General features: G+C 47.6%; 1 protein-coding gene across 5 annotated transcripts in view; it reads right to left on the bottom strand.

The window, feature by feature from the left end:
• The window catches only part of NTPCR (nucleoside-triphosphatase, cancer-related), a 499,212-nt gene that overhangs the window by 444,995 nt on the left and 27,736 nt on the right, over positions 1–26,481 (bottom strand). Inside the window, exon 1 of one of the 5 annotated variants that reach the window (XM_063917687.1) lies at positions 3,091–3,154. The exons of the other annotated variants lie outside the window; for them this stretch is intronic. Within the exon in view, the coding sequence (XP_063773757.1) occupies positions 3,091–3,124 (34 nt within the window). The 5' untranslated portion in view covers positions 3,125–3,154. Of the gene's footprint in view, positions 1–3,090; positions 3,155–26,481 lie in introns of those variants that run through there. 5 annotated transcript variants of the gene reach the window in all.

Genomic DNA, 26,481 nt, shown 5'->3' with positions numbered 1-26,481 from the left:
TGGGGTGCCTCGGGACACTTGCAGGGGTGCCTCGGGACACTTGCAGGGGTGCCCTGGGTTGGTGGTCCAGGACCAATTCAAATTATTCATGGTCAATATAATAGGCAAAACCAGTGCTGGTGGCTGCCAGTCATAAAATATATGTGGCCAAACAGAAGCAAATCTGGTCTCTCACCACACAACTGACCCTAAGGATGACATATAAACGCGACCTACTTAATGTAATATTTCTTTCTAAATGTCTCAATAAGAAATTTTTGGCCTAGGGGTGCAGTGAAAAAAAATTCTGATATTCTAGGGTGCCGTGATTCAAAAAAGTTTGGAAACCACTGGTATAGTGTGTCAGAGACAGAAGCTGGCTAAAGCTGTGTGCCAACAGCTAAGCATGTCTCCTGTGCTGGGGGCAGCCATGTTGGAGACCAGAGTTTTACCAATGAACTTCCCAATCTGTGTCCAGCCAATCCTGTGTGTTCTCCTCTTACAAAGGGGGCTAGCTCAGAGGGAGAGTGCCAGTGCTTCAAGTTACCTCCTTGTGAAAGGTTCTCCAGCTCTGTGCTCCCAGGTTACTTCTGGTTCCCTGGTCCTGGTTGCTCTCATCCATCGGTTACCTAAACGCTGCTGCAGTCCTACTGTCTAAGTCCGTTGCCACTCGTGGAAGCGCTCACGGGATCCCAGGTCGTAGAGAAGCTCCAGGTGCTAACGGCGGTTCCCGCAGACGTCTTCATTTCTTCAAAGTCCAAGTTCTTCAGCCTCGTCTTTTAGTCATAAAACACAGTCTTCAGTTCTTCAGCTTCACTCTTCAAGTCATTTAACCATAGACTCTAATTCTTCCAGTTTCTTCAATTGCTCCAATATTCGTGTACAGCCTGATTATTCATTAAAACTACAGTTATCTTCCTACGAAGTCCTCCTTTTCTTTACGCCCTCTGGCAACGTTAACACTTAGTTTGGCTTCCACCCCATGAGGAGGAATTACATTCAGCCACCTCTCCTCACTGGTAGCTGTCCCTTCAGCCAAGACTCGGTTTCGGAACCCCAATTTACGCCGAGAGTGACAGCAGGAAAGGTGGGTTAGAGTTATGGATTAGGGTTAGCTTACTTTTTTGTCAGGATTTTAATACAGAATGACTTATCTAAACTTGAAATCTAGGCGTCTAAATGGAGAATGAGCTTTAATATAGAAAAATGCAAAGTTATGCATTTCGGGACTAAAGATAAACTTGCACCCTACATATTAAATGGTGGAAAATCTAGGGGTAACAGTATTGGAAGAAGTTTTGGGGGTATTCATTGATAATAGGCTTAATAACTGTATACAATGTCAAAGTGCAGCAAAGAAGGCAAGTAAGGTGCTAGCGTGCATAAAACGGGGAATTGAGACAAGGGATGAGAGTGTAATCCTGCCGCTGTATAAATCATTGGTACGTGTGCACCTGGAATATTGTGTTCAATTTTGTGCACCACATTATAAAAAAAAAAGATATATGTGAACTCGAAAGGGTTCAAAGGCGTGCTACTAAATTGATTAAAAGGCTAGAGGGTTTGGAGTATGAGGAAAGGCTTACTAGGTTGAATATGTATACAATGGATAAGAGGCGTCTAAGAGGAGTCATTATTAATATCTTCAAATATGTAAAGGGACATTACAAAGAGTTAACAAAATAATTGTTTATTAAAAGAACTCTGTATAGGACACAAGGTCACTCGCTGAGGCTAGAGGAGAGAAAATTCCGTACGCAACTGTAGGAAAGGGTTCTTCACTCTTAGGGCAATAAGGATTTGGAATTCCCTGCCAGAGAAGGTGGTAATGGCGGACTGTGTATATGAATTTAAAAACAGATTGAATACATTTCTGACTGAAAAAGATAGCCAAGGTTATAGCCGTTAAAATATTGACATTGATAATCTGGGAGAAAGATGATTTACAGTTGTTAACTAGACATAAAACATTATTTCAGCAGGGACATTATAATGAACTCGGCTTAATACGGAATACAGGTTGAATCGGATGGGCATTTTGCCTCTTTTCAACCTCATTAACTTTTTTACTATGCCACTGTCGATATTTTGACAGCGGCATCCCAAAAGCCGGGATATAGTGGAGATAAAGGGTTCTATGCAGTGAGAAATCTGGAGTTCAGAGGTGCTCATGTCTGTAACTCACTGAGTAATGGTGATATCAGGGGTGGTATCTGTTATATACTGCTGGCCACTGTGCAATGTGGAGAGGAGTGGTGCTTCTCGGCTATATACTGCTACTCACTTAGCAATGGAGAAATCAGGACTTCTCATGTCTTCTAAGAAGAGACTGCAAGAGACAGAGCCTCGCATTTTGCACAAGATAACAGATTAATTAGACGAGCTGGCAGTCTGACTAATCCCCTGCCAGCAGCAGCAGTCTCTCTGCGTCTCAGTAAGATAGTGAGGTGAAGGTCTATCTCTGCTTCGTAGCTAGCACCTGCCGCATGTCCCTGCAGTAGCATCCCGATCTTCACTCACCTCGCATTACTCACCTTTCCCCTCTTTAACTGGCAAATAGGAGTAGACTCTGCCCTCTCCTCATTGATTTGGCGGCAATAACACTCGCGCCTGCAGTGCTGGCACCCATTGCAGGTCTGCAAGCTGCACCTCTTGACGATTCTGTGACCCATCTTTACAGTGGTGCCCTCCTCACTATGGCGCTCTATTTAGCGCATACCCGGGGTAATAGTCGTGCGGCCCTGCCTTCACATTGTACAGTGTCACTAATCCACTGTTTTCTCCAGAGCAACCTCAGCAGGCCGCCCCTGAGATCCCCCGCTCATAGGCAGGTGCCTAAAGTTGCATAATGGAAGAGCCGGACATGTCCATAATTTACAATATATACACATAATGCCCCCAGTAGTAGTGCTGCTTATACACAAAATGCTCCCAGTAGTAGTGCTACTAGTACATAATGCCCCCAGTAGCAGTGCCAATTATACATAATGCACCAAGTAAAAGCACCACTTAAACTCATCATGCGCTCCCCGACACACACACACACACATATACCTGTACACACACACAGATACACAAATATACTTTCTCACTCACTCTCCCTCCACTTACCGTCTAGCTGGCTGGATCTGTTAAAGTTTGTCATCCTCTGCAGCCTGGTCCCATGTTGCTCTGCCCCCTCAGCCCTGTGAAGCTCCACCCCCATTTCTGATGAACACTGCCAAAGTCAGGTGGGGGAGGACGCTTCAAGCTGCCGGCATCGCTGCCTGTCAAACAGTGTGACAGGTGCAGCAGCCAGCATCAGCAAGGGGGACAGGCGCAGCAGTAGAGATGCAAAGCAGGGAAAGCAGCTCACCAGCCTGTCGCCTCCCACCTTTGCATCTCCTTCATGACCGGGTAGCACCGAGGCTGCCTCTATGTTATGTTTAAGTAATGAGTATATCCAGAAAATAGGATTTTGGTACTTTCCAGGTAAATCCTTTTCTTTGAATCCATAGGGGGCACTGGAGTACTCTTGGGATATGGACGGCTTTAGCAGAACCAGGGCACTGAATATTTAAATTTAGTAACTCTCTTCCCCTCCATATTCCCAGAGTACCTCAGTGTTTTTTACTGAGCCGAACAGGAGCGATAGAGAGGTTGACAATGGAGAATTACATATAACAAAACGGACAACAATAAAGTTGACACATAACGTTACTGACCACTAAACAGTTGACACCATAACCGATAGAACTTGAAAATTTGAACCAGTCGGTGAGAAATGTGTCACCATAAGATCCACTGAACTTGCCACAAACCAGGTAAAACTGCTCTGGGTGGGCGTCCAGTGCCCCCTATGGATTCAAAGAAAAGGATTTACCTGGTAAGTACCAAAATCCTATTTTCTTTTTCATCAACTAGTGGTCACTGGAGTACTCTTGGGACGTACCAAAGCTTCCCCCGTGGGCGGGAGAGCTGTTTTGCACCTGTAACACTAGGCGCAAAAGCTAGATGCTGATGCCGCAAACGTATCAAACTTGTAAAAGCGCACAAACGTGTGCACTGATGACCATGTAGCCGCACGGCAAAGCTGCGTCGTAGAAGCCCCACGACCAGCTGCCCATGAAGTTCCCACAGAACGTGTGGAATGAGCTGTTACTGATGTAGGCGGCTGTAACCTAGCATGAAGGTAAGCCTGACGTATGGTCAGTTTAATCCATCTGGATAAGGTCTGCTTAGAAGCTGGCCAACCCATCTTGGCAGCATCATAGAGAACAAACAACGTATCCGTCTTACGAACTGTAGACGATCGGGATACATAAACGCGTAGTGCGCGTACCACATCCAAAGTTCCAGAATCTTCTGTTAACACAGGAACTACTATTGGTTGATTGATGTGAAAAGATGACACTACCTTTGGCAAGAAAACACCAAATACGGTGGCTTGCATGACAAGGCACCCAAATCTGAAACACGCCTTCCCGAAGCTAAGGCTAGGAGAAAAATTGTTTTCCAAGTGAGAAACTTAATATCCACTTGTTGTAAGGGTTCACAATATGAAGACTGTAAAAAATCTAAAACCAGATTCAAGTCCCATGGCGCTGTAGGTGGAATAAATGGAGGCTGTACTCTGAGGACACCTTGCAGAAAGAAGTGTACAGACAGCAATAGAGCCAATCGTCTTTGAAAGTAAATTGACAAAGCAGATACCTCCACCTTTAGTGTAGATAAACGCAGTCCTCCATCTAACCCTGTCTGTAGAAATAACAAAAGACGGGATAACTTGAAAGTTGATGTCGGAAACTTACGAGCTTCACACCAACCTATATAGGCACGCCAAATTCTGTAATAATGAGCTGCCGTAACTGACTTCCAAGCACGTAACATGGTTGGTATAACCGAATCTGGAATGCCCTCTTTTCTTAAGAGTGCGGTCTCAACAGCCACCCCGTCAAACGCAGCCGCGCTAAATCGGGGTAAAGGAACGGACCCTGTTGTAACAGGTCCGGACATAGCGGGAGCGGCCAAGGATCGTCTGCGAGTAATCCGCGGAGATCCGAGAACCAAGCTCTCCGAGGCCAGTGAGGTGCCACTAGTATGACTGTGGCGGACTCTCTTTTGATCCGTTTTAGCAACAGAGGGAGCAGCGGAAGAGGTGGAAACAGATACACGAGGCTATACGGCCACGCGATTGTGAGAGCATCCACCGCCACTGCCTTTGGATCTCTCATTCTGGACACATACTGGGGCGTTTGGTGATTGTGGCGAGATGCCATCAGGTCCACTTGAGGGTAACCCCACCTTTGGACCAACATGTGAAACACTTCTGGATTTAATGCCCATTTTCCTGGATGAAAATCCCGACGGCTGAGATAATCCGCCTCCCAGTTGTCCACTCCCAGAATGAACACTGCCGACAATATCACTTGGTGATGCTCGGCCCAAATGAGGATTCGAGCTACTTCCCGCATGGCCATGCGGCTTCTCGTTCCTCCTTGTTTGTTAATGTACACGACTGCCGTCGCGTTGTCTGACTGCACCTGGACAGTCTGAGACCAGAGCATGTGCACTGCTTGTCGTAGCGCATTGTAAATTACCTGGAGTTCCAGGACATTTAGCGACAGCAATCTTTCGTGATCTGCCCAGAGACCCTGGAGCTGACAATTTTGAACCACAGCTCCCCAACCTCTGAGACGCACGTCCGTCGTTAGAATTATCCAATTCCAGGCGCCGAACTGTTTCCCTGCGGTTAGATTGTGTACTTTGAGCCACCAGAGTAGAGATACTCTGGTCCGTGGCGACAACCTCACCCTGTGGTGAATCTGCAGATGCGAGCCCGACCACTGTGCGAGCACATCCAGTTGAAAAGGACGTGAGTGAAATCTTCCGACCTGAAGCGCTTCGAAAGCCATCACCATTGTGCCTAAGAGGCAAATGCACAAATGTACCGAGACTGTGCATGGCTTGAGCACCAATTGTACCAGATGACGAATAATCTGTACTTTCTGTTCTGGTAGGTAAATTCTTTGATTTACCGTATCGAGAATCATACCTAGGAATTGAAGTCGTTGGGACGGAACTAGATGTGATTTCTTGAAGTTGACAATCCAACCGTGTTGAACTAGTACATTGTACGTTAGCAACGCATGTTGTAGGAGCATCTGTTGAGACGGAGCTTTGATGAGCAGATCGTCCAAGTACGGAACTATTATCACTCCTAGGGATCTGAGATGAGCTATCATCACAGACATCACTTTGGTGAATACCCGAGGCGCTGACGAGAGGCCAAACAGTAGAGCCTGAAACTGGTAATGGTTCTGCCGTATCGCAAAACGCAAGAACCTTTGATGAGGTGGCCAAATCGGAATGTGTAAGTACGCATCCTTGAGATCCAGCGCAATCCTGATTTCTTGTGGCTCTAAACCTGCAATTACTGACCGCAGAGATTCCAACTTGAATCTGTAGAAAGTGACGTACTGATTGAGGCCCTGTAAGTTCAATATTGGCCAGACCGAGCCATCTGGCTTTGGTGCCACAAACAGACTGGAATAATAACCCTGACCTTGTTGGTGTACAGGGACCGGAATCAAAACTGCGGAATCCAGCAGAGACTGAATGGCAATTTGCAGAACCGCCGTCTTGTCGTCCGACACAGGCAGTCCTGTCTTGAAAAACCGCAGTGGCGGGAGACAGTTGAACTCTAATTTGTAACCTGTTTACACTAAATTGCGGATCCACCCATCTGTGGATGTCTGGAACCACGCCAAATGGAACGTCTGAAGGCGTGCCCCCACAACTGGAGATCCAAGATGGGCTGGGAGCCAGTCATGTCAGTGGCTTGTCGATGGTCTTAGCGTACTGACAACGGTTAGTGGTTTGTTGAAACCACGTCCTCTACCACGTCTACCGTGTGTGGTTGTTCCTGTATCACGGCCTTGAAAGGGCTGAGGTCTAAAGGATTGGAACGCTGGTCCAGAGTATTACCGTCTAGGTACCTCTGAAATCCATATGTCCACTTCAGGACCAAACAATTTCTTGCCAGCGTAAGGTAACGCTTCTATACCTCGTTTAACCTCTGCCTCCGTCTGCCAAGAACGCAGCCAGAGGGCACGTTGTGCCACAACTAGTGAAGCTGAAAGGCGATAACAAACCTGGCCGACGTCCATAGAAGCCATCCCTAGATGCTCAGCAGATTCACAGATGTGATCAGTGAGAATTATAAGGTGGTCTTTCTGTAGGCTGACCTGAGCTGTGTTCCACGCAACTACAGCCTTATTCTCCCAAATTCCCCCTAAAGTAGGTCTAAGAAACACCCCGGCTGCTGTATACATTGACTTTAGTATATCTTCTAGCTTACACTCTGACGGGTCTTTAAGCATAGTAGCAGTTGGAATGGGTAACTCTGTGAAGTTTTGACACCAGCGAATCCACAGCCAGTGGATTTTCCCATTCATAGACTCTGGTTTATTAAGAGAATCTGAATAAGGAAAACACACTGGAGATCTCTGTTGTTTAGCAAATAACACTTCATTTGAAATAGGTTCTTCAGTCTGTAAAATCTAGAACCTGACGTACTGCCCTGATGAGATTATCAATGGCTGGGCTATAAGTAACCTCACTATCTGACTACTGGAACACCTCACCCTCCTCATATTCTTCTTGTGATATGAGGTATGGCATTGAATCGTCATAACGCAACATACCTGAAACTGGGAAGTTATAAGACAAATGATAACTATTTTTCAGAATAGAGCTAGATTTTTGTGCAAAGTCCTGGACGTCTCCTGAGCCCCTACTGGTATCTCAGGAGGCATTGCCCTAGCCTCAGATCTCGCCGTCTCACGTTCTTTATATGCCGTGGCCATTTTCGATTGTAAACCTGAAATTACATCCTCCAGCCTTGGTATGGAGGCTGAGAGGAAGGGAACATATTTGTAGCTGTATTTACAAACATATTGTGCATGTGGTAGATCCCTCAGGTCACACACGCACAGACGTTGCAGTTAAGCTGCTTTTGAGTTAGCATTAGCCTTACTCATTACGTACAGACAAGTAGACAAAGATAAACAAGTCCCACGACTCAGTAAATGTTACTAAAGTGTATATAAGCCTGAAGTGCAGTGCACATGGGCTACACTACATGAAACCTGATCTTTGCAAAATTCCTAGTAACACCCATGCTCCATCCGATGGCCGAGTGTAGTAGGACAGCAACTTCCTGAAAAAAGAAGCAGGAAGTAGATTTAAAGTGGCGTCCTGCCATGTGCTTAATATATACAAAGATATATATATACCTACATCCATTATATATATATATATATATATACATACACATACATACACACACAGACCAACACATAATAAGATTTTACTCACCGGTAAATCTCTTTCTCGTAGTCCATAGTGGATGCTGGGGACTCCGTAAGGACCATGGGGGCAGGAGACTGGGCACAACTAAAGAAAGCTTTAGGACTACCTGGTGTGCACTGGCTCTTCCCACTAAGACCCTCCTCCAGACCTCAGTTAGGATACTGTGCCCGGAAGAGCTGACACAATAAGGAAGGATTTTGAATCCCGGGTAAGACTCATACCAGCCACACCAATCACACCGTATAACTCGTGATACTATACCCAGTTAACAGTATGATAACAACTGAGCCTCTCAACAGATGGCTCAACAATAACCCTTTAGTTAGGCAATAACTATATACAAGTATTGCAGACAATCCGCACTTGGGATGGGCGCCCAGCATCCACTACGGACTACGAGAAATAGATTTACCGGTGAGTAAAATCTTATTTTCTCTAACGTCCTAAGTGGATGCTGGGGACTCCGTAAGGACCATGGGGATTATACCAAAGCTCCCAAACGGGCGGGAGAGTGCGGATGACTCTGCAGCACCGAATGAGCAAACTCTAGGTCCTCCTCAGCCAGGGTATCAAACTTGTAGACTCTTGCAAGAGTGTTTGAAATCGACCAAGAAACAGCTCGGCAAATTTGTAAAGCCGAGACCCCTCGGGCAGCAGCCCAAGAAGAGCCCACTTTCCTCGTGGAATGGGCTTTCACAGATTTAGGGTGCGGCAGTCCAGCCGCAGAATGTGCAAGTTGAATCGTGCTACAGATCCAGCGAGCAATAGTCTGCTTAGAAGCAGGAGCACCCAGCTTGTTGGGTGCATACAGGATAAATAGCGAGTCAGTTTTCCTGACTCCAGCCGTCCTGGAAACATATACTTTTCAGGGCCCTGACTACGTCCAGAAACTTGGAATCCTCAAAGTCCCAAGAAGCCGCAGGCACCACAATAGGTTGGTTCACATGAAAAACTGCTACCACCTTAGGAAGGAATTGGGAACGAGTCCTCAATTCCGCCTTATCCATACAAAATACAGATAAGGGCTTTTGCATGACAAAGCCGCCAATTCTGATACACGCCTGGCCGACGCCAAGGTCCACAGCATGACCACTTTCTACGTGAGGTATTGTAGCTCCACGGATGTAAGTGGCTCAACTCAATGCGACTTCAGGAAATCCAACACTACGTTGAGATCCCACGGTGCCACTGGAGGCACAAACGGGGGCTGATTATGCAGCACTCCCTTAACAAAAGTCTGAACTTCAGGCAGTGAAGCCAGTTCAATTTTGGTAGAAAATCGATAGAGCCGAAATCTGGACCTTAATGGAACCCAATTTTAGGCCCATAGTCACCTCTGACTTGTAGGAAGTGCAGAAATCGACCTAGCTGAAATTCCTCCTTTGGGGCCTTACTGGCCTCACAGCACGCAACATATTTCCGCCATATGCGGTGATAATGGTTTGCGTTCACTTCTTTCCTAGCTTTAAATAGCGTAGGGATAACTTCCTCCGGAATGCCCTTTTCCTTCAGGATCCGGCGTTCAACCGCCATGCCGTCAAACGCAGCCGCGGTACGTCTTGGAACAAACAGGCCCCCTGCTGCAGCAGGTCCTGTCTGAGCGGCAGAGGCCATGGGTCCTCTGAGATCATTTCTTGGAGTTCTGGGTACCAAGCTCTTCTTGGCCACCCGGAACAATGAGTATAGTTCTTACTCCTCTCCTTCTTATTATTCTCATTACCCTGGGTATGAGAGGCAGAGAAGGGAACACATACACCGACTGGTACACCCACGGTGTTACCAGAGCGTCCACAGCTATCGCCTGAGGGTCCCTTGACCTGGCGCAATATCTTTGTAGCTTTTTGTTGAGGCGGGACGCCATCCTGTCCACCCGTGGCCTTTCCCAACGGTGTACAATCATTTGGAAGACTTCTGGATGAAGTCCCCACTCTCCCGGGTGGGGGTCGTGTCTGCTGAGAAAGTCTGCTTCTCAGTTGTCCACTCCGGGAATGAACACTGCTGACAGTGCTAACACATGATTTTCCGCCCATCGGAGAATCCTTGTGGCTTCTGCCATAGCCATCCTGCTTCTTGTGCCGCCCTGTCGGTTTACATGAGCGACCGCCGTGATGTTGTCTGACTGGATCAGCACCGGCCGGTGTTGAAGCAGGGATCTAGCCTGACTTAGGGCATTGTAAATGGCCCATAGTTCCAGAACATTTATATGTAGGGAAGTCTCCTGACTTTTCCATAGGCCTTGGAAGTTTCTTCCCTGTGTGACTGCCCCCCAGCCTTGAAGGCTGGCATCCGTGGTTACCAGGACCCAGTCCTGTATGCCGAATCTGTATGTGCAGTCACCACCACAGCGACACCCTGGCCCTTGGAGACAGGGTTATCCGCCGATGCATCTGAGGATGCGACCCGGACCACTTGTCTAACAGATCCCACTGGAAGATCCTTGCATGGGACCTGGCGAATGGAAATTCTTCGTAAGAAGCTACCATCTTTCCCAAGGCTCGCGTGCATTGATGCACCGACACCTGTATTTGTATTAGGAGGTCTCAGTCTAGAGACGCCAACTCCTTGGACTTCTCCTCCGGGAGAAACCCTTTTTATCCTGTTCTGTGTCCAGAACCATACCCAGGAACAGTAGACGCGTCGTAGGAACCAGCTGCGACTTTGGAATATTCAGAATCCAGCCGTGCTGTTGTAGCACTTCCAGAGATGGTGCTACTCCAACGAACAACTGCTCCCTGGACCTCGCCTTTATAAGGAGATCGTCCAAGTACGGGATAAGTACTTCGGCCATTACCTTGATAAATACCCTCGGTGCCGGGAACAGACCAACGGCAACGTCTGGAATTGGTAATGACAATCCTGTACCACAATTTTGAGGTACACCTGGTGAAGAGGGTAAATAGGGACATGCAGGTAAGCATCCTTGATGTCCAGTGATACCCTGAAATTTTCCAGGCTTGCAATAATCGCCCTGAGCGATTCCATTTTGAACTTGAACCTTCGTATATAAGTGTTCAAGGATTTCAATTTTAGAATGGGTCTCACCGAACCGTCGGGTTTCGGTACCACAACAATTTGGAATAGTAACCCCGGCCTTGTTGAAGGAGGGGTACCTTGATTTCACCTGCTGGAAGTACAGCTTGTGAATTGCCGCCAGTACTACCTTTCTCTGAGGGCAGCAGGCAAGGCTGATGTGAGGCAACGGCGAGGGGGAGTCGCCTCGAACTACTACTTGCAGAACCTAGGGATCCACCTGTGGGCAAGCCCACTGGTCCCTGCAGTTCCCGAGACGCGCCCCCACCGCACCTGTCTCCACCTGTGGAGCCCCAGCGTCATGCGGTGGACTCAGAGGAAGCGAGGGAAGATATTTGATCCTGGGAACTGGCTGACTGGTGCAGCTTTTTCCTTCTACCCTTGTCTCTGTGCAGAAAGGAAGCGCCTTTGACCCGCTTGCTTTTCTGAAGCCGAAAGGACTGTACCTGAAAATATGGTGCTTTCTTAGGCTTTTGTGAGGAAACCTGAGGTAAAAAAAATTTCTTCCCAGCTGTTGCTGTGGATACGAGGTCCCAGAGACCATCCCCAAACAATTCCTCACGCTTATAAGGCAGAATCTCCATGTGCCTTTTAAAGGCAGCATCACCTGTCCACTACCGGGTTTCTAATGCCCTCCGGGCAGAATGGACATTGCATTAATTCTGGATGCCAGCCGGCAAATATCCCTCTGTGCATCCTTTATATATAAGACAACGTATTAAATATGCTCAATGTTAGCAAAATATTATCCCTGTCTTAGCGTATTAATATTATCTGACAGGGTATCAGACCACGCTGCAGCAGCACTATTTATGCTGAGGCAATTGCAGGTTTCAGTATATAACCTGTGTGTAAATACAGACTTCAGGATCGCCTCCTGCTTTTTATCAGCAGGTTCCTTCAAGGTGGCCGTATCCTAAGACGGCAGTGCCACCTTTTGACAAACGTGTGAGCGCCTTATCCACCCTAAGGGATATCTCCCAACGTGACCTATCCTCTGGCGGGAAAGGGTACGCCATCAGTAACTTTTTAGAAATTACCAGTTTCTTATCGGGGGAAACCACGCTTCTTTACACACTTCATTCATTCATCTGATGGGGGAACAAAACACTGGCTGCTTTTTCTCCCCAAAAATAAAACCCCTTTTATGTGGTACTTGGGTTCATGTCAGAAAATGCGTAACACATTTTTCATTGCCGAGATCATGTAACGGATGTTCCTAGTGGATTGTGTATATGTCTCAACCTCGTCGACACTGGAGTCAGACTCCGTGTCGACATCTGTGTCTGCCATCTGAGGTAACGGGCGTTTTTTTGAGCCCCTGATGGCCTTTGAGACGCCTGGGCAGGCGCGGGCTGAGAAGCCGGCTGTCCCACAGCTGTTACGTCATCCAGCCTTTTATGTAAGGAGTTGACACTGTCGGTTAATACCTTCCACCTATCCATCCACTCTGGTGTCGGCCCCACAGGGGGCGACATCCCATTTATCGGCCTCTGCTCCGCCTCCACGTAACCTTCCTCATCCAACATGTCGACACAGCCGTACCGACACACCGCACACACACACAGGGAATGCTCTGACTGAGGACAGGACCCCACAAAGTCCTTTGGGGAGACCGAGAGAGAGTATGCCAGCACACACCAGAGCGCTATATAATGCAGGGATTAACACTATAACTGAGTGATTTTTCCCCAAATAGCTGCTTGTATACATATATTGCGCCTAAATTTAGTGCCCCCCCTCTCTTTTTAACCCTTTGAGCCTGAAAACTACAGGGGAGAGCCTGGGGAGCTGTCTTCCAGCTGCACTGTGAAGAGAAAATGGCGCCAGTGTGCTGAGGGAGAAGCTCCGCCCCTTTTTCGGCGGACTTTCTCCCGCTTTTTCTGGAATACTGGCAGGGGTAATTTTACATCTATATAGCCTCTAGGACTATATATGATGTAGATTTGCCAGCCAAGGTGTCATATATTGCCCTCAGGGCGCCCCCCCCAGCGCCCTGCACCCATCAGTGACCGGAGTGTGAGGTGTACATGAGGAGCAATGGCGCACAGCTGCAGTGCTGTGTGCTACCTTGGTGAAGACCGAAGTCTTCTGCCGCCGATTTTCCGGACTCTTCATGCTTCTGGCTTTGTAAGGGGGACGGCGGCGCGGCTCCGGGAACGAACACCAAGGTCGGGTCCTGCGGTCGATCCCTCTGGAGCTAATGGTGTCCAGTAGCCTAAGAAGCCCAAACTACCACCTGTTAGGTAGGTTCGCTTCTTCTCCCCTTAGTCCCTCGCTGCAGTGAGTCTGTTGCCAGCAGATCTCACTGTAAAATAAAAAACCTAAATATACTTTCTTTCTAGGAGCTCAGGAGAGCCCCTAGTGTGCATCCAGCTCAACCGGGCACAAGAATCTAACTGAGGTCTGGAGGAGGGTCTTAGTGGGAGGAGCCAGTGCACACCAGGTAGTCCTAAAGCTGTCTTTAGTTGTGCCCAGTCTCCTGCGGAGCCGCTAATCCCCATGGTCCTTACGGAGTCCCCAGCATCCACTTAGGACGTTAGAGAAATATATATATATATATATATATATATATATATATATATATATATATATATATATATCCAAATACACAAGCATATATACCCATCTATTTAAAGCTATATGCAATATAGGCTTAAAAGCCTGAACGTGTGCTGTGCATATAATGTGCTGCTGCATTAAAATGCATCTTAGTTTATGGGGCCTCTCGCTTCAATGCGGGCACAATCCTCTCCTCTCCCGCGCGACCTTCCCCCTCACAGACGGACCGCGGCAGCAAGCACTGTCCGCGGTCAGTCTCCCCTCTCTCCTCCCCCGGCAGACAGAGCACCGCCAGCCGCCGTTCGCGGCCCGAAGCTCTGAAGCGGAAGGGAGGGGGAGAGCAGCGGCGCAGGGAGCCAAGCGGTGGGGAGCGCCCAGCGGCGGCTGCTAGTACTAGCAGTCCATGCTGGGTAGTGGCCGGCGCTGGCGAGCGACTGGGGGTGACCGTGGTAGCAGCGGCGCAGGGCTAAAATAGGGCTAAAATAGAAAACTTTTCAGACCCCACATGGCGGGCGGCTGCGAGAGCTAACCGCCCCTACCCCCAGCAATATAAATAAAAGGAGCAGTGCCCCTTACCTTATGCTGATGGTGGAGGCTGTGACAGGGCTTTTTGGCAAGTTCTGTCTCCCTCCTGCAGTCTCAGTGACTGAGTTGCCTGTAAGCTATGAGGGTGCTCTGTAGTGAGGACCGACATGCCAAGAGCTGCATGCAGCAGCTTCCACAATCCCGGACCTGTCACGTCTGGCAGGGTTTGAGGATCCGGCAGCTGAGATTTGCCCGAGGAGGTAGCAGGCTGTGAATGAACCAGATGAGGGGGCTGGATATAGTTCCTTCGCATGGGACACGGAGCAATGAAGAACGTAGGCGGGGTTTGAGAGTCAATGGAAAGTATTTATTATGTACAGAGCTGAGGTTGGGAACTGAGGCTGAAGTACAATGGTTAAAGACGTGGCTGGAGGTGAAGAACTGCGGACTGTGATTTGAAAGACGAGACTGTAGATGATGAACTGTGGAACTGTGGATGGTAGTTGAAAACGTGGCTGGAAACAAGGACTGTGGACTGTGGTTTGGAAAACGAGGCTTGAAGATAATCTGCAGGCTGTGGTCAGTGGTACAAAGGCGTGGCTGGTGAAGGAGATCTGTGGAGTGTGGCTTGAAAGATGAGGCAGAAGACCCGGGGCCGACTGTGCCCAAAGAGTGAGTCTTACTGGACCGGGTTTTCCAGGAGCGCTTCCACAGGCAGTAGCAGGCTAGAAACGGCAGGGCTGCAGCAGCAACAGAGAACCGACCAAGCAGGATCAGGAGGAACCAAGATACAGCAGGAATCCTGGGAGCACAGGCTAAAGCACCTACAACAGGGTTGTAACTTGAGGCACTGGCATCCCTGTCCTAAACCAGCCCCCTTTTATAGGGAGAGCTTCCCCTGGATTGGCTGGAAGAAACAGGAAACAGCAACTATGCTTAAAATAAGATTTTACTCACCGGTAAATCTATTTCTCGTAGTCCGTAGTGGATGCTGGGAACTCCGAAAGGACCATGGGGAATAGCGGCTCCGCAGGAGACTGGGCACAACTTAAAGAAAGCTTTTAGACTACCTGGTGTGCACTGGCTCCTCCCAATATGACCCTCCTCCAAGCCTCAGTTAGGATACTGTGCCCGGAAGAGCTGACACAATAAGGAAGGATTTTGAATCCCGGGTAAGACTCATACCAGCCACACCAATCACACCGTATAACTCGTGATACCATATCCAGTTAACAGTATGAAACATAACTGAGCCTCTCAACAGATGGCTCATAACAATAACCCTTTAGTTAACAATAACTATGTACAAGTATTGCAGACAATCCGCACTTGGGATGGGCGCCCAGCATCCACTACGGACTACGAGAAATAGATTTACCGGTGAGTAAAATCTTATTTTCTCTAACGTCCTAGTGCATGCTGGGAACTCCGAAAGGACCATGGGGATTATACCAAAGCTCCCAAACGGGCGGGAGAGTGCGGATGACTCTGCAGCACCGAATGAGAGAACTCAAGGTCCTCCTCAGCCAGGGTATCAAATTTGTAGAATTTAGCAAACGTGTTTGCCCCTGACCAAGTTGCAGCTCGGCAAAGTTGTAAAGCCGAGACCCCTCGGGCAGCCGCCCAAGATGAGCCCACTTTCCTCGTGGAATGGGCTTTTACTGATTTAGGATGCGGCAATCAAGCCGCAGAATGTTCCAGCTGAATTGTGCTATAAATTCAGCGAGCAATAGTCTGCTTAGAAGCAGGAGCACCTATTTTGTTGGGTGCCTACAGGATAAAAAACGAGTCAATTTTCCTGACTCCAGCCGTCCTGGAAATATAAATTTTTAAGGCCCTGACTACGTCCAGTAACTTGGAATCTTCCAAGTCCCTAGTAGCCGCAGGCACTACAATAGGTTGGTTCAAGTGAAAAGCTGATACCACCTTAGGGAGAAACTGGGGACGAGTCCTCAATTCTGCCCTATCCATATGGAAAATCAGATAAGGGCTTTTACATGACAAAGCCGCCCATTCTGACACACGCCTGGCCGAAGCCAAGGCCAATAACATAACCACTTTCCACGTGAGATATTTCAAATCCACAGTTTTAAGTGGCTCAAACCAATGTGATTTTAGGAAACTCAACACCACGTTGAGATCCCAAGGTGCCACCGGAGGCACAAAAGGGGGCTGAATATGTAGCACTCCCTTTACAAATGTCTGAACTCCAGGCAGTGAAGCCAGTTCTTTCTGGAAGAAAATCGACAGAGCCAAAATCTGGACCTTAATGGAACCCAAGTTTAGGCCCATAGTCACTCCTGACTGTAGGAAGTGCAGAAAACGACCCAGCTGAAATTCCTCTGTTGGGGCCTTCCTGGCCTCACACCACGCAACATATTTTCGCTAAATACGGTGATAATGGTTTGCGGTTACTTCTGTCCTGGCTTTTATCAGCGTAGGAATGACTTCCTCCGGAATGCCCTTTTCCTTTAGGATCCGGAATTCAACCGCCATGCCGTCAAACGCAGCCGCGGTAAGTCTTGGAACAGACTGGGCCCCTGCTGTAGCAGATCCTGTCTGAGCGGTAGAGGCCATGGGTCCTCTGATATCATTTCTTGAAGTTCTGGGTACCAAGCTCTTCTTGGCCCATCCGGAACCACGCGTATCGTTCTTACTCCTCGTTTTCTTATTATTCTCAGTACCTTTGGTATGAGAGGCAGAGGAGGGAATACATAAACCGACTGGTACACCCACGGTGTCACTAGAGCGTCCACAGCTATTGCCTGAGGGTCCTTTGACCTGGCGCAATATCTAGTTTTTTGTTTAGGCGGGATGCCATCATGTCCACCTGTGGCCTTTCCCAACGGTTTACCAACAGTTGGAAGACTTCTGGATGAAGTCCCCACTCTCCCGGGTGTAGGTCGTGTCTGCTGAGGAAGTCTGCTTCCCAGTTGTCCACTCCCGGAATGAACACTGCTGACAGTGCTAAGACGTGATTTTCCGCCCATCGGAGAATCCTTGTGGCTTCTGCCATCGCCATCCTGCTTCTTGTGCCGCCCTGTCGATTTACATGGGCGACTGCCGTGATGTTGTCTGATTGGATCAGTACCGGCTGGTTTTGAAGCAGAGGCCTTGCCAGACTTAGGGCATTGTAAATGGCCCTCAGTTCCAGAATATTTATGTGTAGGGACGACTCCTGACTTGACCGAAGTCCTTGGAAATTTCTTCCCTGTGTGACTGCCCCCCAGCCTCGAAGGCTGGCATCCGTGGTTACCAGGACCCAGTCCTGTATGCCGAATCTGCGGCCCTCTTGAAGATGAGCACTCTGCAGCCACCACAGTAGAGATACCCTGGTCCTTGGAGACAGGGTTATCAGCCGATGCATCTGAAGATGCGATCCCGACCACTTGTCCAAGAGGTCCCACTGAAAGGTTCTTGCATGGAACCTGCCAAATGGAATTTTGTTTCGTAAGAAGCTACCATTTTTCCCAGGACTCGTGTGCAGTGATGCACCGATACCTGTTTTGGTTTCAGGAGGTCTCTGACTAGAGATGACAGCTCCTTGGCTTTCTCCTGCGGGAGAAACACTTTTTTCTGTTCTGTGTCCAGAACCATCCCCAGGAACAGTAGGCGTGTGGTAGGAACCAGCTGTGACTTTGGAATGTATAGAATCCATCCGTGCTGTTGTAGCACTTCCCGAGATAGTGCTACTCCGACCAACAACTGCTCCTTGGACCTCGCCTTTATAAGGAGATCGTCCAAGTACGGGATAATTAAAACTCCCTTTTTTCGAAGGAGTATCATCATTTCTGCCATTACCTTGGTAAAGACCCTCGGTGCCGTGGAGAGTCCAAACGGCAGTGTTTGGAATTGGTAATGGCAATCCTGTACCACAAATCTGAGGTACTCCTGGTGAGGATGGTAAATGGGGACATGTAGGTAAGCATCCTTGATGTCCAGGGATACCATGTAATCCCCCTCCTCCAGGCTTGCAATAACCGCCCTGAGCGATTTCATCTTGAACTTGAATTTTTTTATGTATGTGTTCAAGGATTTCAAATTTAAAATGGGTCTCACCGAACCCGTCCGGTTTCGGTACCACAAACAGTGTGGAATAGTAACCCCGTCCTTGTTGAAGTAGGGGCACCTTGACTATCACCTGCTGGGAATACAGCTTGTGAATTGCCTCTAGCACAGCCTCCCTGCCTGAGGGAGTTGTCGGCAAGGCAGATTTGAGGAAACGGCGGGGGGGAGACGCCTCGAATTCCAGCTTGTACCCCTGAGATACTACTTGAAGGATCCAGGGATTCACCTGTGAGCGAGCCCACTGATCGCTGAAATTTTTGAGGCGGCCCCCCACCGTACCTGGCTACGCCTGTGGAGCCCCCGCGTCATGCGGTGGACTCAGAGGAAACGGGGGAAGAATTTTGATTCTGGGAACTGGCTGACTGGTGCAGCTTTTTCCCCCTTCCCTCGTCTCTGTGCAGAAAGGAAGCGCCTTTGACCCGCTTGCTTTTCTGAAGCCGAAAGGACTGTACCTGATAATACAGTGCTTTCTTAGGCTGTGAGGAAACCTGAGGTAAAAAAATTTCTTCCCAGCTGTTGCTGTGGATACGAGGTCCCAGAGACCATCCCCATACAATTCCTCACCCTTATAAGGCTCTATGTGCCTTTTAAAGTCAGCATCACCTGTCCAGTGTCGGGTCTCTAATACCCTCCTGACAGAATGGACATTGCATTAATTCTGGATGCCAGCCGGCAAAATATCCCTCTGTGCATCCCTCATATATAAGACGACGTCTTTAATATGCTCTTATGTTCGCAAAATAGTATCCCTGTTTGACAGGGTCACAGACCACGCTGCAGCAGCACTATCTGCAGGTCTCAGTCTAGTACCCGAGTGTGTAAATACAGACTTCAGGATAGGATCCTGCTTTTTATCAGCAGGTACCTTCAAAGTGGCCGTATCCTAAGACGGCAGTGCCACCTTTTTTGACAAACGTGTGAGCGCCTTATCCACCCTAGGGGATATCTCCCAGCGTAACTTATCCTCTGGCGGGAAAGGATGCGCAATCAGTAACTTTTTAGAAATTACCAGTTTCTTATCGGGGGAACCCACGCTTTTTCACACTTCATTCACTCATTTGATGGGGGAACCAAACACTGCCTGCTTTTTCTCCCCAAACATAAAACCCTTTTTTAGTGGTACTTGGGTTAATGTCAGAAATGTGTAACACATTTTTTATTGCCGGGATCATGTAACGGATGTTCCTAGTGGATTGTGTATATGTCTCAACCTCGTCGACACTGGAGTCAGACTCCGTGTCGACATCTGTGTCTGCCATCTGAGGGAGCGGGCGTTTTTGAGCCCCTAATGGCCTTTGAGACGCCTGGGCAGACGCGGGCTGAGAAGCCGGCTGTCCCACAGCTGTTACGTCATCCAGCCTTTTATGTAAGGAGTTGACACTGTCGGTTTATACCTTCCACCTATCCATCCACTCTGGTGTCGGCCCCACAGGGGGCGACATCACATTTATCGGCATCTGCTCTGCCACCACATAAGCCTCCTCATCAAACGTGTCGACACAGCCGTACCGACACACCGCACACACACAGGGAATGCTCTGACTGAGGACAGGACCCCACATAGCCCTTTGGGGAGACAGAGAGAGAGTATGCCAGCACACACCAGAGCGCTATATAATTTAGGGATTAACACTATATTGAGTGAATTTTTCCCAATAGCTGCTTGTATATACAATATTGCGCCTAAATTTAGTGCCCCCCCCTCTCTTTTTAACCCTTTGAGCCTGCAAACTACAGGGGAGAGCCTGGGGAGCTGTCTTCCAGCTGCACTGTGAAGAGAAAATGGCGCCAGTGTGCTGAGGGAGATAGCTCCGCCCCTTTTTTGCGGACTTTTCTCCCGCTTTTTTATGGATTCTGGCAGGGGTATTTATCACATATATAGCCTCTGGGGCTATATATTGTGATATATTTGCCAGCCAAGGTGTTTTTATTGCTGCTCAGGGCGCCCCCCCCCAGCGCCCTGCACCCTCAGTGACCGGAGTGTGAAGTGTGTATGAGGAGCAATGGCGCACAGCTGCAGTGCTGTGCGCTACCTTGGTGAAGACTGATGTCTTCTGCCACCGATTTTCCGGACCTCTTCTTGCTTCTGGCTCTGTAAGGGGGACGGCGGCGCGGCTCCGGGAACGAACACCAAGGCCAGTTCCATGCGGTCGATCCCTCTGGAGCTAATGGTGTCCAGTAGCCTAAGAAGCCCAAGCTAGCTGCAAGCAGGTAGGTTCGCTTCTTCTCCCCTTAGTCCCTCGATGCAGTGAGCCTGTTGCCAGCAGGTCTCACTGTAAAATAAAAAACCTAAAATAAACTTTCTTTCTAGGAGCTCAGGAGAGCCCCTAGTGTGCATCCAGCTCGGCCAGGCACAGTAATCTAACTGAGGCTTGGAGGAGGGTCATAGTGGGAGGAGCCAGTGCACACCAGGTAGTCTAAAAGCTTTCTTTTAGTTGTGCCCAGTCTCCTGCGGAGCCGCTATTCCCCATGGTCCTTTCGGAGTTCCCAGCATCCACTAGGACGTTAGAGAAAACTTGGTCTCCAACATGGCGGCGCCCAGTAATGCAGACCTTTTTGCAAAGCCACATTGCTCACTGCCCCTGGTCTCCAAGCAACGGTTCAGCAAGAGCGACCCGCTGTAGCGGCGTCCAGTCGCCACGAGCGGACCCCCTCACCTCCGCTACTGCTGCCCACGGATCCGGCGCAGCAGCCCACCTCCGCCGCTGCCCGCACAACGCCAAGGAAGCCAGCCCCGCGGCCCCAGCGTACCGGTAAGACTCCGGACGCTGACAGGACCCACGCCTTTTGGAAGGGGGGGGAAGGGATGTTGCTACTTCGAGCACAGAAAAAACACTGAGGTACTCTGGGAATATGGAGGGGAGGAGAGTTACTAAATTTAAATATTCAGTGCCCTGGTTCTGCTAAAGCCGTCAATATCCCAAGAGTACTCCAGTGACCCCTAGTGGATGAAAAAGAAAGAAGGATACTTACTTGATGCATGAAGATATAGCCATCTGGAAACACATAGAAATCAGTCCCAGGTATACATATCTCTGTCTAAAACGTGATCATCCCACATAAATAAAAAAGATACAGCCATCTTCCTACTGGTAACACAAAGAAAACTAGATTTTGATATTTACCGATAAATCCCTTTCTCCGATTCCACAGGGGACACTGGAGGCTTAAGACCATGGTGGGATATAGATGGCGGTAGACAGAGCCTGCACTTTAAGAATTTAAAGATGTGACTGACTCGTCCCCCTCTATGTCCCCCTCCAGACCAGTTAGAGAAACTGAGCCTGAGGAGTGACGGAAAGAAAGCATACTAATATATACTCGTCTAGGTAATCCATTTACTACCCTCCTGCAGAACATTTCACCCAAATGACTGCTTGTGAATATATACTTGTCTAGGTATATTGAAAATGAGAGCTGCAGATTATCACTACTGATTGCACTGAAATACTAGTCAGCAAATATGGTGATAAGAATTATGACATTGCTATAGGCATAAGGCATCTGCTTTTGTTTTCGACTGCTTATGCACATGATGGGTTGCGATTGATAAATTTAAATGTTATCTCCTCAGTATAGGCATGAGGGCATGACTCAGTTAAATCTCAGTTGATTGGTATGTTAACTTATTTTCTGTAAACTGTTTTATTACTAGCCATTGCTGGGGGTGGGTTTATTGGAGTTGGGTGTAATCAGTGTATTCACATGTATGGTCCATTACTTAAAGAGCATTAAGGAGCCTTGTGCCGTTAGGCTTGTGTCCATTAATTCAAAGGACATTATTCAAAGGACAACTACAATTTTTAACATAATTTTGAAGTTACACTGACGTTAAACTGAAGATAAACAGAAGGACAACAATCAACCCACTTTGCGTACACACGCCGCGACGGACGTACAAAGTACACACAGTGCACACACACACCGACACACTGAGAGCACAATGCAGCAAAACGTGTCTGAAATACACTTTAAACCTTAGCAGGAAGGAGACACGACACCAATTGTATTTAAGATGTTGGGATCCGACCCACCAACATATAATTGCTGAAAGGGGGTTACAACAGATATACAATTACAATAAGAGAAAAGAGGCTACAATACAATGGTATATACGTTTGGTTTCGCCAGCATCACACAGTCCGGTGCTCAGATCAATCAAGCAAGATGACCTTCAGAGAGAGAGTGAGACCGGCTAGGCAGCTTAGCTTTTATACAGTTGGTAAAAACACAATACAATGGAAACTGTAACCTCCTCATCCATAGGTCAAAGGGCTGGTCCTTTACAGTACAGGAGGGGTCATAGGTTGGATTGAATAGGTGGGCGATGTCTGTTCCAGGTGTGCTTGCAGTTGGTCTCCACTGGGTTCCCGCCGAATATCAGAGTACAGTAAACACAGTATAATATTAATATCTTGTTCCTGCACATAACTATGCTCAGGAGCGTGCTATCTTCTGCAAGCTGCTACCGGAATGTTGCCCTTAAAATACCCTGCAGTTGGATACCAAACCACCACCTTATAACCTAATGCTGTTCCCTCATATCCTGTAAAGGTGAATCCCTTTGTTGTTGTTGTACCTTTTAAACAAGTACAACTTGCTAGTGTGGTGCATGTTGGCTATGTGCACTATGTGGATTAAATATGAGATATGTCTTTGTGGGTTTTTTTCCATGCGAATACAAATGCTACCGTAATCACTCATACCACGCGCTAATACGCAGGACCGCGTGAGCGGTCATACGCAACTTGCGAATATGTGCACGCACGGCAGAACAAGTACGCGCACGGAGGCCATCTGTGTGGAGTTTGTATGTGATTATGTACTGTAATATTTTCCGACCTCGACAGTCTGGAAGACCTCTGGGTGTAGAGCCCATTCGCTTGCTTGAATGGTGTTTTGACTGAGAAAGTCCGCTTAACAGTTTAGGACTCCCGGAACGAACACTGCGGACAAGGCTGGAAGATGGAGTTCTGCCCACTTTAGTATGTGACTTACCTCCTTCACTGCTTTTTGGCTGCGAGTTTCTCCCTGATGGTTGAGGTACGCTACTGCTGTCACATTGTCTGAGCGCATCTGGACTGGTTTTCCCTGAAGAATGTCTTTTGCTTGAATCAGTTCCATGTATATGGCCCAAAGTGCTAATAAGTTTATTGGCAGGCACCTTTCTTCTCTTGTCAATTGTCCCTGGAACCATAATTTTCCGGACACTGTTCCCCAGCCCTGAAGACTGGCATCTGTTGTCAGGATCTCCCAATCTAATATCCAAAAGGGTCTCCCTTTGTCTAGATGGGATATCTGTAGCCACCAGGCTAATGACTTTCTTACCTTTACTGGAAGTAGCATAGTCGGTTTCCTTATTGTCTGATGTACTCCATTCCACCTGACCAGAATCAGACGCTGCAGAGGTATCGAGTAGAACTGTGCATACTCCACCCTGTCAAATGTTGACACCATCAACCCCATCACTCGCATGGCTGCGTGAATGGATACCCTCTGACTGTGTAACAAGTACTGAATACCTGACTGTATCTTGGATATCTTGTTCTGAGATAAAGAAACTTCCTGCAAACACGAGTCCAGTACAGCCCCCAAGTGAGTCATACGTTGTGACGGAACCAGGAATGACTTTGCCCAATTTATGAGCCACCCGTGTCTCTGCAGACATGTTATTGTCTGTTGGAGATGGCACAGGAGCAATTCCTGTGATTGTGCCAGGATTAAAAGGTTGTCGAGGTATGGAAAAATTCTTATCCCCTGCTTGCGGAGATAAGCTGCCATAACCACCATAATCTTGTTAAATACTCTTGAGAATGGGCCAAAATGACCCATTTGGCTTATGGACCAAAAATAGGTTGGAGTAAAAACCCTGTCCCCGTTGTGGCGGGGGTACTGGGATGACTACTCCTGACTGAAGTAATTTCTGAACTGCTTATTGCAAAGCCTTGGCCTTTGTCTCTACCCGAGACGGGCTGGTACAGAAGTACCTTCGAGGAGGATGCTTCTTGAAGGGGAAAACATAACCTAGAGATACCACTTCTTGAACCCAGGCATCTGTTGTAGATTGTCGCCAGATCTGTACAAACTGAAGAAGAAGTCGGATCCCTACCCTGGGGTCCCCCAGGAGGAGGCCCGCCCCATCAGACTGATGGCTTATCTTCTGGTTTGGAAGCTGACCCTCTGGTAGCCCAATGCTTTTTTGACTTACCAAACTTATTGTATTGGGGCTGTTTACAATCACTTTTTCCCTTTGGTTTTTCTTGAGACCGAAAGGGCCGGAAAATTGGACCCCTAGGTTTGGGGTTATATGTGGAAGGAAACTTGACCTTCTTGGAGTCTGCTTCTGACTCCAGAAAATCCGTCAATTCTTTACCAAACAGAATATTTCCCGAAAAAGGCAAAGATTCCCAAACTTTCTTAGATTCTGAATCAGCTTTCCATGTACGTAACCAAACTGCTCTGCGAGCAGCTATTGTTGAGGCTGATGCCCTAGAAGCAGTAGTACCCATATCTAATGCAGCTTCTTCCAAGAATACTGCTGCTTGTTTAATATGGGCTATATAAGATTTTTGCTCTCTAGAAGCTGATTAAAAAATCACTTTCCAATACGTCAGCCACTGCCTTTGCTATCCAAGCTGAAGCCATAGCTGGCCTTATGACTGCTCCAGACCGGGAAAATATGTTTTTTTTAGAAAACCATCCACTCTCCTATCTGTGACATCATTTAAAGATGTTGATAGCAAAGGCAATACAGGTTGAGTATCCCATATCCAAATATTCCGAAATACGGGATATTCCGAAATACGGACTTTTTTGAGTGAGAGTGAGATAGTGAAACCTTTGTTTTCTGATGGCTCAATGTACACAAACTTTGTTTAATACACAAAGTTATTAAAAATATTGTATTAAATGACCTTCAGGCTGTGTGTATAAGGTGTATATGAAACATAAGTGAATTGTGTGAATGTACACACACTTTGTTTAATGCACAAAGTTATAAAAAATATTGCCTAAAATGACCTTCAGGCTGTGTGTATAATGTGTATATGTAACATAAATGTATTCTGTGCTTAGATTTAGGTCCCATCGCCATATCTCATTATAGTATGCAATTATTCCAAAATACGGAAAAATCCCATATCCAAAATACCTCTGGTCCCAAGCATTTTGGATAAGGGATACTCAACCTGTATAGTTTTTCGCACTAATCGAATCACATGTGTATCTACCTTAGGAGCTTCCTCCCTTTTTAAACAGTCCCCGGTTGGAAAAGGATAGAGTCCCAGTTTTTGGGAATTCTATATTTTTTGTTGGGTGTTATCCAAGCCTCTTTCATAATTTCTGTCAGCTGGTCTTAACTGTCTTGGGACATTTAAACACAGGTGCCTTGGTTTTTAACACAGGCTCTGTTGAATCTTCTAAGGATAGAATGACCTTCATTGATCTAATTAATTCAGCTATATCCACTGAGCCGAGACCTTCTTCCTCCTCTTCGTATACTGAAGTAGAGTAAATAGAGCTTTCATCATCCGATGAATCATCATGTGTAGCCTATGAAGGTGAAGATTTACTTGCCATCAGTTAATCAGCTTGCTTCATTTGAGAAGCTGCTGGGGGAAATTATATACCGTAGGTAGGGAGCTGCACGTATGGGTACCCTATACCTGGTACCGAAGCTGTAGGAATTATCCGTTCAGCTATACTGGAGAAAGTTAGAGCAAACATAGCCCAAGGTGGATCTATCTGTACCTGATGGTGTACAGGGATCTGCCTTGTGTTCTGCTGAAAAACAAAACATTTTGCACATAAACTATCCTGGACCAGCTCCTGAGCGGATAATACAGTTTTACAAGACATACATGATATGAGTGTTGCTGTAAGTGTACCTTCATCACCCTTGCCGCTCTTAGACATGATAAATAATTAGCACTTTCACAGTGTACTACACAATTTGTGACTGCAACC

Source organism: Pseudophryne corroboree, chromosome 4 (assembly GCF_028390025.1).
Source record: "Pseudophryne corroboree isolate aPseCor3 chromosome 4, aPseCor3.hap2, whole genome shotgun sequence".
Lineage (NCBI taxonomy): Eukaryota > Metazoa > Chordata > Amphibia > Anura > Myobatrachidae > Pseudophryne > Pseudophryne corroboree.
Note: the sequence above shows the minus strand (reverse complement) of the source record. Positions and strands in the feature narration are given on the sequence as shown.